Source organism: Lineus longissimus, chromosome 3 (genome assembly GCF_910592395.1).
Source record: "Lineus longissimus chromosome 3, tnLinLong1.2, whole genome shotgun sequence".
Lineage (NCBI taxonomy): Eukaryota > Metazoa > Nemertea > Pilidiophora > Heteronemertea > Lineidae > Lineus > Lineus longissimus.
Window position 1 is genome coordinate 18,344,958 of NC_088310.1, and position 12,239 is coordinate 18,357,196.

The 12,239-nt window shown below is 45.2% G+C and overlaps 2 protein-coding genes across 2 annotated transcripts; both read left to right on the forward strand.

The window, feature by feature from the left end:
- Positions 1–654: 654 nt before the first annotated feature.
- LOC135484828 (uncharacterized) lies at positions 655–3,567 on the forward strand. Its single transcript, XM_064766517.1, has one exon. The coding sequence runs from the start codon at positions 655–657 to the stop codon at positions 3,565–3,567; it is 2,913 nt and encodes a 970-aa protein (XP_064622587.1).
- A 2,800-nt stretch (positions 3,568–6,367) lies between these two features.
- Positions 6,368–7,984, forward strand: LOC135484829 (uncharacterized). Its single transcript, XM_064766518.1, has one exon. It carries the CDS (start codon positions 6,368–6,370, stop codon positions 7,982–7,984), a length of 1,617 nt encoding a protein of 538 aa, XP_064622588.1.
- The last annotated feature ends 4,255 nt before the right edge of the window (positions 7,985–12,239 follow it).

Consider the following 12,239-nt stretch of genomic DNA (forward strand, 5'->3'; position numbering starts at 1 on the left):
GATTGGAGGAAACATCCCATCAGCCCACAAGCAACTCGAATGGAAAGAAGGATCCAAACCAGAGGAGCCAATTGCAGCCAGATATCCATGGGGATGGACGTTGTTAGGTGGCTCCAGTCACAGCTGACTAGAATGTAATCACATTGTAGTCAAGGAGAAGGAATTGAGCGAGCAACTCCTACGATTAGCAGAATTTGATCAAGCTGGGATTGGAACCAAGTATCACTTCACCAAGCCTACGTCAGCTGAAGATGTCAAAGCGAAGGAAATTCTCGACAGCGGCACATACCTATGTGATGGTCACTTGTACATGCCAATACCTCTCGGAGATTCAGCCAAGGAGATACCGAACAACAGAGGGTATGCACTGAAAAGACTTATGGGAGTCAAGGCGAAGTTGAAGAGAGGAAAATTGTCAAAGAAAACTTCACAGAGTACGGGGCCTACCGTGACCTGTTCCAGAAATACCGAGAAAAGGGGTATATAAGAAGGATTCCAAGAGATGAGATTGAAGCTGATGAGCCAGTGAATTACGTACCCTTCCATCATGTATACCACCCAGCGAAACCTGGTAAACTGAGGATAGTCTGGGATGCAGCTGCACGCTATGGAGACACCTGCTTAAATGACCATATTTATACAGGAGAAGACAACATGAACTCATTGCTGGGAGTCCTACTTAGATTCCGGACGGGGGGAGAGATAGCATTCCAGGCTGACGTAAATGCTATGTTTAACCAGATCTTCATCACAAGGCAACATTGGAATTTGATGAGGTTCCTATGGTTCAAAGATGATGACTTGGATGCAGAACCTGAAGGATATCAAATCCTCCACAATTTCTTTGGTGGTACCCATGCTCCTGCCCTAGCTGGATATGCTGTAAAGAAGACATGCATCGACAACAGAGATGATTTCCACCCAGAAACAATCAAGACGGGACTCAGAAACAGTTATGTAGATGACATACTTAAGTCTTTGGGGCCTGAGCTGGCAGTCATAGTCGTCTCAGAGATCTTCAAACTTTATGGCAAAACTGGATTTGAGCTGGCCAAGTTTGTAACAACGGATAGAAGTCTTCTAGAGTTGGTTAAACCAGAGCTGCAGGCACCTTCAATGAAGGAATCTTCCGATCTTGAGATGGGATATGAACACGAAGAACGAGTCCTTGGTGTCAAATGGAATGTCACCGATGACACATTTGGTTTCAAAACAAGAGAAAAGGAAAGGCCTTTAACAAGAAGAGGGCTGCTCGGTAACATAGCCGCTATGTTTGACCCAGAAGGAAGTGTAGCCCCTGTGACGCTCATACCGAGGCAAATTCTACAAGATATAACAGCTAAGGGGTATGGCTGGGACGAGCCATTACCAGAGTTGGAAGCCACTCAAGTTCAGGAATGGCTGCAGTCAATACAGAAGTTGGCAGATTTCAAGAGAGAACGAGCAGTAGTACCAAAGGGATTTGGCAAGATAGTATCAAGAGAGTTGCATGCGTTCTCTGATGGCTCAGAGACAGGACTTGGATTTGAGATCTTCATAAAGTCGACCAACGAAGAAGGAGCATGTCACATCTCATTCCTGCTTGCAAAGGCCCTGGTAACTCCCACCAAGGTCAAGACGATTCCTAGGATTGAGCTGCAAGCCATGCTGCTGTCGATGAGGGGGGTCAAGTTTGTCATCAAAGAGTCGGATTGCAGCTTCCTTAGGATATATCAATGGACAGACAGCTCGGCAGTTCTCATGATGGTACAGAATTCCAAGAGACGCTTTTTGCCTTTTGTAGCAAACAGGCTGCAGGAAATTAGAGATCTAAAGGAGGACCTGAAAATCGAGATCCGTCATGTCCCAGGAGAGATGAACCCGGCCGATGTATGTAGTCGAGGGTTGACTGTGGAGAACTTTCTGAGACATGAACTGTTCCACCATGGGCCTAGTTTTCTGCAGAACACTGAGGAGGATTGGCCTAGTATGCCGAAGATTGGGAGTCTCCCTGACGACCATCCAGAAGGGAAGAAGGATGTGACTGTTACAGTTCTGGCTACAGAAGTTAAGGAGGACCCCCTGATGAAGTTAGTACATCACCACTCTAGCTGGGCAAAGTTGAGAGTGGCAGTAGCATGGTTAATACGCTTCATCATATGGAACAAGGACACTCGCCTTGGACGCAATGCAGTCAACTACACCCGGTTGAAAGGCAGGATTAAAGGAAGTGAAATTCAAGATGCTGGTGAAGCAATAGTTCGATATGTTCAGAGACAGGAATTCAGCAGCGAGATCAAGAAATTGGGGAACGTTGGTCCAAAAATGAAGCATAGTCAATTTCAGAAGCTTTGCCCATTCATCGACCCCAAGGGATCACTGAGAGTTGGAGGCCGTCTTTCTGAGTCGAGTTTGCCATACAACAGGAAACATCAGCTACTTCTGCCAAACAGTCATCACCTGACAATGATCATAGCCAGATACTACCATGAGTCATACATGCACGCCCCACCGAAGACCTTACTGTACATGATCAGGAAACATTATTGGATCATCCACGGGACAAGGCTGAGCTACAAGATACAGGAGACATGCAAAACATGCATTCGGACAGTCGCATTACCCAAGGAGCAAGTACAAGGAACTCTGCCAGTCTCCAGGGTCGCTGTTGGTAGTGCATGGCTGCACACAGGATGTGACATAATGGGTCCTGTACTCAGCAAGATGGGACGCAGCACGCCAAAACGGTACATCCTGGGACTGGTGTCATTTACAATCAAGGCCGTTCATTTCGAAGTCTTGCCCGATATGACCGTGCCTGCATTCCTGAACGCTCTAAGAAGATTCATTGCCCGTCGATCCAGGCCCCAGGAGCTGTCGACTGATTGTGCTGGGACGTTTGCGGCAGGGATAAAGGAACTGAATGAACTTCAAGATGTCTACAACAACTTAGCAGTAGAAGATTTCTTGAGACAGAAGGAAATCTGCTGGGTCCCGAACATTCCCAAGGCATCGAATCGGAATGGTCTCTTTGAAAGGCCATTCAGGTCACTGCGAAGAGCCCTCCTAGGAACGTTAAAAGACAGGACGCCAACAGAGGACCAGCTGATGACGATCGTTGCTGAATGTGAGTTCCTCTACAATAGTCGTCCTCTATGTGCTCAGAGCAACAGCCCTGACGACATACAGCCGTTAACGCCAAACGATCTCCTCAATCCAGAACCAGCTGCAGCCTATGCTCCAGGGGTATTTGTCGACCGTGACTTGATGGTTCGCAACCACTTCCGTCAAGTCCAAGCCATGGTCGACATTTTCTGGCATCGATTTCGTCTCGAGTACTTGACCTCACTGCAAGAGAGGACAAAACAGCTCAAGGAAACACGTAACTTCCAAGTTGGCGACGTCGTTCTACTCGTCGAAGACATGAAACTTGGACATCGAGGACATTACCCAATGGGACGAATCACCGCTGTAAATCCGTCAACAGCAGACAACAACGTGCGAACGGTGCAACTCAAGACAAGCAAGGGAACGTATGCCAGGCCAGTGAAGAGCATCGTACTACTGGAGGCTGAAGGAACGGACTAACGTGTCGAAATATGAGCTACTCGCGTCAATATTATATATTTGTGTCAGGAATATGCGGACACTAATGAGACTAAAACGAGTCTCATCCAAACGTAAACTGAACTACAAGGATTGCGCAATTCAGAAATAATTCGGTGGTGCATATAATGCCTGCATCACATCTTGCTCGCTATTAACTGGAACTGTGCCGAGGGGCACAATAATCCCCTGTTCCAGTCTTCTTATTGTTGGGTTAGGCAGTCTACCCATTCCAACGCATTATCATATTTCTAAAGTTTCGCATAAGACATCAGAACAATCCGCTGTTTCAATTGTCTTCTCTAGTTTGAGAGTGCAGATATAATCTATTTTGTGTTAAGAATTTATCTCAAAACGCGCCGTAATCATTGCGCTTTGTGTCTAAATTGACATTTCCATTGAGATTAATAGTACTGCGCTTTAATTCGCATTCTGTGTTTGTTGGACTATATATCAGTATAAACTGATATCTTCCTGATCATGGACTATATATCGGTATAAACTAATATCTTCCGAAGAGTGGACTATCTTTGTGTAATAATTACTAGCATTTCATTCTTGTGAAGATTGTGCTGGAATTTGGAAACTTGTCTTTTCCATAGGAATTTTGCAAAGATTTTTATTGATGTTGGAATCATCATTGTGATGATTCGGGGGGAGTGTAAATCTTTGTGGCAATTTTTGGTAGGGTTTGCAGCCGCGAAGACGGCTCCGTCCGGCGCCCCCGGAATTGGTCCGGTGGCCAGGCGCTGCTGTTGTTGCGTGTGCGTTAGAAGACGGGAGGAAATGCTAAACCCAGAACAAATAACTGTTTTAAACCGTTTTTAAGAGAAAGAATGTAAGGTCAGATGTGTCACGAGAGATATCATTAAATCATTCATTAAAGGTATAACGCGTTAAGAAGTTATTGATGACATTCGATCGAGGCAGCAGCCACCACAACCAGATTTTCAGGGGAAACCAGGAGAACCCATTGCCAGGCTAACGCCGTTAGGCTGGACCTGTGTCGGTGTCACGGAGGATGCAGCGGCAGCAGCGACGGAGGGTGTATACAAAACCAAGACCTAAGACATAAGACCTAAGACCTAAGATCCCCCGAAGTACAAAACTAAGACCCAGGTACAAAACTAAGATCCCCGAGGTACAAAACTAAGACCCGGGGAGGCCAATTCCAAACTAAAATTTTGAAGAAAAATATCAGAGTCTTAGTTTTGTACATCAGGGGATCTTAGTTTTGTACGTACAAAACTAAGATCCCCCGAGGTACAAAACTAAGACCCGGGGAGGCCAATTCCAAACTAAAATTTTGAAGAAAAATATCAGAGTCTTAGTTTTGTACATCAGGGGATCTTAGTTTTGTACGTACAAAACTAAGATCCCCCGAGGTACAAAACTAAGACCCGGGGGGGCCAATTCCAAACTAAAATTTTGAAGAAAAATATCAGAGTCTTAGTTTTGTACATCAGGGGATCTTAGTTTTGTACGTACAAAACTAAGACCCCTCGAGGTACAAAACTAAGACCCATGATTTCTTTCCAAATTCTGCCCCTCTTTCGAATTCATTTTGATGTAGTAATATCACCTTTGAGATGCATGCAGTTGCTCCATCTGAATAATACCTCCATATGCACTATGCAGGCACGACCGGTCATCACTCTAGCATATACTCTAGCATATACGGCCTCCATCCAGCTCCACAAAAAGTGGCGAAACCGGTGCAATACTCCTTTGAGTCATTCTGAGGAGCGCCGCCATCGGAAGAGTTGGAACGAGTAAAATATGAACGTTTTCTTATCCATCAATTACATACTAACCGAGTCAAACAACGTTATTGCAATATAGGCCGTTATTTAATGAATTTACATAAATCGATCAGAATATTTTGAGAATTGTGTACAAAATATTTGTGGGAGACTTAACTGAAAATATACCAAGAAGCAAAATGAAAATGTTCCTTCGGCATTTAAGTGTACAGAGTCGTCAAACACAGCTTTTACAACGAAATGAACATGGGTTGTATCAAACATCCATGCGTATGTACATGTTGCATATAACAATACATTATACACAACAGAGACTCCCTTCTTACCTCAACACACTACTAAGCTATTTCATTTATGACTTGTAAAATGGGAAATTTTTGTGGTATTTTCAATAAAATTTTGCGTTTTTTGCGAATGTCTGTAATCCGCAAAAATAAAAATTGCAAAACAGGAATTCTAAATAAAGTTTATTCAAACAAATCCGTGAAAATACCGTAACCAGCCGCAAAAATTTTCCGTTTTACAATATACTACAAAAATTAATTAATTTTCTTCCAAACAATATCAATTATATGGCCTCCCCGGGTCTTAGTTTTGTACCTCGGGGGATCTTAGTTTTGTACGTACAAAACTAAGATCCCCTGATGTACAAAACTCAGACTTTGATATTTTTCTTCAAAATTTTAGTTTGGAATTGGCCTCCTGGGTCTTAGTTTTGTACCTCGGGGATCTTAGTTTTGTACTTTGGGGGATCTTAGGTCTTAGGTCTTATGTCTTAGGTCTTGGTTTTGTATACACCCACGCATTTCACGTTCCATTGTAACCACGCTGACCTGAACGAGACAATACGGCGATATTGGGACATTCCAGACTCGCCAGAGACTGCGGTCATCAGTCCAGATGACCAGGAAGCTGTCAAGATAGTCAGTAGTTCAATCGAATACAATGCAGAGACCAAGCGGTATTCTGTAGGCCTACCCTGGAGGGCAGGTCGGTCAGAGATACCTGACAGTTACCCGATGGCTGCCAAGAGACTGAAGAACACCGAGAAGAAGCTACAGCGGGATCCAGATTTAGAGAAAGCATACTCGAAAGTCTTGGCAGATTACCAGCTAAAGGGTTACATCAAGAAGGTTGCACCAGCAGACAAGGAGACACCAGGATGGTACTTGCCTCATTTTCCAGTATTGAGGCCGGACAAGGCAACAACAAAGACAAGAATAGTATTCGATGCTTCTGCCAAGGTGGAGGGAGTCTCGTTGAATGATCTACTACACCAGGGGCCAAAGCTGCAAAATAGTCTCTACTCCGTGTTGTTAAGGTTTCGCCATCACCCTGTAGCCTTAATGAGTGATATAGCTGAAATGTATTGTCAGATTGAACTGAAGGAGGAGGATCGGCGCTATCATCGTTTTCTATGGAGATCCATGGATACAGACAGACCACCAGATGTATACGAGTTCCAACGTGTCGTCTTTGTAGTAAATTCAAGTCCTTTCCTGGCCCAGTATGTCTGCAGGCAGCATGCAGAGAAGTATCGTTTAGAGTACCCACTGGCCGCAGAGACAGTTTTGGAAAGCACATACATGGATGACTCCACGGATTCGGTAAGGACGGTAGAAACAGGAGTGGAATGGTATCAGCAGTCATCAGAGCTGTGGGATAAGAATGGGATGCATGCAAGAAAGTACATGTCAAACAAGCCAGAAGTTTTGAAGAATATACCAACAGCAGACTGCGCTTCGGAGGTTGATTTGGATACAGAAGATCTGCCTACTGTCAAGACATTAGGAGTCCTTTGGTTGCCAAAAGAAGATGTCTTCAGCTTCAGATTCAACCTGCCAGATGAAGAGGCCATCACCAAGAGAAAATTCCTGCAGAAGACAGCCAGTCTGTTCGACCCGTTGGGTTTTCTATCACCTTACCTGTGGGAGACAGGTGTTGACTGGGATGATCCTGTTGACGAGGATACCACAACTAGGATCCGAGGATGGTTTGCAGAGTTACCGGACCTTCCCAAGATGAAGATTCCAAGATGTCTGACATTGGAGGCCAGAGTAGTTGAGAAAAAACTGCACGTGTTCTCTGACTCGTCCCAGGAGGCCTATGGAGCAGTCATATTTTGCATGCAGAGATACGAGGGAGGAGCTGTCAGCAGCAGAATGGTAACGTCCAAGTCTCGAGTGGCACCGCTACAACCAGTCAGTATCCCGCGATTGGAGCTCATGGGAGCGGTGGAAGGCCTACATCTCGTGGAGAGTGCGAGCAAAGCACTAAAGCTCTGCAGCAGGGATTGGACATTTTGGAGCGATAGTCTGGATACACTGCATTGGATCCGAGGAAGAGGGCGAGCCTTCAAGCCATTCATTGCAAATCGCGTTGGAGAGATCCAGAGAGCTACAAATCCTGACCAGTGGAGATACGTACCCACTGCTGAGAATCCCGCGGATCTACTCACCAGAGGTCTCACTGTGAGTCAGTTAAGCTACAACACGCTATGGTGGCAGGGACCGGCATTTCTTACAGAGGACCCAACTATGTGGCCAGAGAACAAAGTCGAGAAGAAGCAACCATCAGAAGCAGTGAAAGCTGAAACGAGGAAGCAATGTTTGGAGGAAAACCTACCCCAGTTGTAGACGTACCTTGCTGTCCCAGAAAATGGAGGATTGGGAAGATTGGAGCCAGCAAGATACTCCAGTTGGAAGAGGATGTGCCGAGTAAGGGCATGGGTTGATCGCTTTCTGGAAAATTGCAGGTTGCCAGCTGATTTGAGAAGGACAAGCAGCATATTAGAGCCAGAGGAGATAAAGGACACCGAAGCCTTTTACATCCGATACTGCCAGGCAGCTGAATTTGGGGCCGAGAAAAGGGCCATAAAGTCAAAACGAGAGGTATCAAGAGGATCCAAGTTGTCATCGCTGAGGCCTACATTAGACACCGATGATGTGATGAGATTGGATGGGAGGCTGAGCCAAGCACAGTATCTACCTTTGGAGATGAAGTACCCAACAATCCTACCAAGAAACCATCGAGTGACGAAGCTTGTAGTAAAGGATGCCCATGAAACCTGCAAACATCTTGGGACAAACCAGGTATTGTCCCACCTGTCAGCGAGATATTGGATCCTGTCAGCCAGAGAAGTCATACGATAATGGGAGAAAGAATGCAATCACTGCAAACGTCGGAAAAGCCAACCGCGACCCCCATTGATGGCGCCACTGTCCGAGTCAAGATCAAGAATGTCCATGAGAGCATTTGTGGAGAGCTCTGTCGATTTCGCTGGACCCTTCATCACTAAACAAGGTCGAGGAAAGACGCGTCAGAAAAGATATCTCTGTCTTTTCACATGTCTCGCAACCAGGGCGATACATTTAGAGATGGCTTACAGCATGAACACAGACAGCTTTCTGAACGCCTTTTTCCGGATGGCTTCAAGACGAGGATTACCTGCTGACTTGACCTCAGATAATGGCGGAAATCTACGCGGTGGAAAGAACGAGCTAGAATTATTGGAGGCAGTCAGGAGTCTTGATGAGAAGAAGATCCAGCAAACGGCGACAACCTATGGAGTACGTTGGCATTTTCACCCCCCAGAGACTCCACACTTCTCTGGGGTACACGAGATCATGATCAAGGCAGCCAAAAAGGCGATCAAAGCAATCCTAAGGAATGCCGAGATCAATGATGAAGAACTTCACAGCGCCATCGTTGGAGCAGAGGGATTGATAAATTCACGGCCATTGACTTATCAGTCCGGAAATCACCAAGATGTTGTCCCACTGACTCCCAACCACTTTCTACATGGGAGTCTTGGAGGACGATTCGCACCAGAGACTATTGACACGTCCGATTTCAATCCAAGACGACGTTGGCGAAGAGTCCAGGAGATCGTCCTACACTTCTGGGATCGTTGGATGCAGGAGTGGTTACCAACGCTACATACGAGGAAGAAATGGCAGAAGAACCAAGACCATGCAGTGTCAGGTTGGGGATGTAGTCATCATCGCATCCACTAACCTCCCAAGAGGCAAATGGCCGCTTGGCCGGGTTGTCCGAGTCTACCCCGGGCCAGATGGAAACGTCAGAGTCGCCGATGTCCAAGTTGGCGAAACCATCTCCAAACGTCCAGTGGTAAAGCTATGTCCACTGGAACACTACGAAGACGACAACAAAGAAGAAGACGAGTAGCGTATTATCAAATCGGGAGCCGTATCGTCACTTTCGATCAGAGACAATGCCAAAATAACGATTGTTACGAAATGTATTGCCATGGTAATCAAAAGAACAATCTACGCAAATTTACCATGGAATTTACGTGGTCTACAGTATCGGAAATCCCCCGTTCAAATGGGATTTTCAATCGTCGAGGGACATCAAATTCGAGAGAATCATCACGTCCGAGACAACTTCCACAACACGAACGTTTTTATATAGGACATCCAGTAATATTCGTCGAATCTACCTTTTTTCGAGACGTTTCCACAACAAGAATGCCGTTTTCGGGACATTCGTCGCATTTCGTCCGGTCATTTCGAAAAAGGAACGATAAGGTGAAACAAACTGGCATTTTTCAGTTGTTGAAGCCTAAAGGGGACTGAGCTTGGGGTTAATTTGCATTTCTGGGTGAGAGTTTGCAAAATTGGGTGAATTTTCCTGGTTTTCCGGGTGTTGGTGGATGGTTTTCCACAGTATGTGTTATTTGGGAGAAAAATTGGTGAAAATATAGCTCAAGTCCTTCTTTGGTCAAACAACTCTTATGTCAATCTAGTGAAAGTCAGTGAAAGGCTCACAATTCATAATTCAGGGAGGAAATTCATTTGTGACATCAAAGTGAATTTTCAGTTATTTTATGGGCCATGTCAAGGCAAGGTTTTTGAGTTTTTGGTGAAGTTGGATAGTTTTTAGAGTTTTGAGGTTTTGGAAAACACAGGGTTAATGTTGCAAATAAGAATTGTATTTGCACTGACCAGAATCTTGCTCAAACAGTGTCAAATCTAGCTGAAATTGGGTTTCTATACAATGTACCAGTGTACATAAGGTACATGTACGTGCATTTGGACAAATTCTGAATTCCATGATGGGACTTGTGCGGTCTTACAGGATGGACAATAACAAGAAAAGAAATCTATAAACTTCGGATTCTGGTGAAAATCGACATTTATTCATCATGTACAAACGGTATATGTTTACGACTGAAGTTGAAATATTGGACATTGGACAGCATTGTTTACAGCAAGAGCAGTGTTGATGCCGTATAATAATAATTTTGGACATTTTGACCAATCTTGAGGAGAATCCCTCCAGTGTTTTAATTTGAAGGTTTTGAGCCCAATCAACAAATTCTTGAGTTCTTTGATGGCAACACTTGTGAGTTTTAAGTGATGTGGTTTGCCACCATCTCACAGTTGATCATACATTAATTGTAGTTGGTTTTATACTTGGGTCATTTGCTTCAGTGAGTTTTAGAGTTGTGACAAAGTTTTGAGTTCTAAGCTTTAGGTTAAGTTTTGGGTACAAACATTAAATGTATAATTACTGGGTTGTAAACTGTAAGCTTCCAAGGAGGGGAGGATGTTCTGAAGAGTGATGTAGACAAGTCACAACCAGAGACAGGTCCGTCTGAGTACGGTGTTGCCATCTGGTGAGAGTTTTGGGAGGTGTGTGGCAGCATGGTAAAATGGAAGATGGTTTATTTTAAGAATATCAATAACACGCTTTTCGTTTAGTTATCAAGTTTCGTTGGTTCTTTGGAGTCGTCAGGAGGACATATCAGGAGAACAATGGCTTGTGCGTTCTTCCCGTTGATAATAATAATGAGTCTTTTTGAAGCGCAATTCCGTGACACTAAGTTCTCGCTCAAAGCGCTTTGGGATATCATATTATTACCCCGGTCTCCACAGAAATAAATCAGGGGTTTCAAGGAGCAACCAGAAGGTGCTCACTTGAACTCGACCAGTAGGGGAACTGAGCAGTGACTCGGCCGGGAGTCGAACCCACGACCTCCTGATCATGAGACCGCCTCTCTTCCACTGCGCTACCGCTGCCCCGTGCCCCGTTGATGACATCTACCATAGGCCCAAATGTGTTCAGTTCATGCTGTGCCAGCTATGGTGAGTCTGTATGATACAGGCAGAAGTTGGCTGATGTACAATGTACTCCATGGCCGTGTAGGCTGCATCCAGTGCAGAGGAACAATCTGCACACCCGAGATCGCGAAGCTCAAGTGACTGGAAGACGGCGTTCCTCCATTAAAGAAACAGACTCTATTTCCAGGTAACTAAAGCCCATTGTGGGCATCCCCAGGACCGCCAGCTGGAGACGAGGACATCCAGGACCTCTTGCCAGAGTCGAGGACATGACACTAGTCCGACGAAACGCACACCAAGGACCTCTAGTGGGGTTACTTGACCCGAGAACGGAACACATCTTCAGTAGATCAGTATCGATCTGTCCACTAAATGCACAACCAGACTTCAAGCAGGTTGTTGGGGCCGAGGACAGTAATAGTCCAATGAAGGCACATCACCAGCAGGTCATTGGAGTCGAGGACAACACTTTTCCAATTAAGAGACATCCTCCGTGGATCAGTCTCTGTCCACGAATACACATCCAGAACCTCCAGCAGATCATTTGGGCCGAGGACAGTAATTGTCAAATGAAGGCACATCACCAGCAGGTTATTGGAGACGAGGACAATACTTTTGCAAAGAAGAGACATCCCCCGTGGATCAGTCTCTGTCCACGAATGCACAGCGAGAACCACCAGCAGGTCATTGGGGCCGAGGACAGTTATTGTCCAATGAAGGCACATCACCAGCAGGTTATTGGAGACGAGGACAGTCCTTTTCCAATGAAGAGACATCCTCCGTGGATCAAAATCTGTTCACTAAA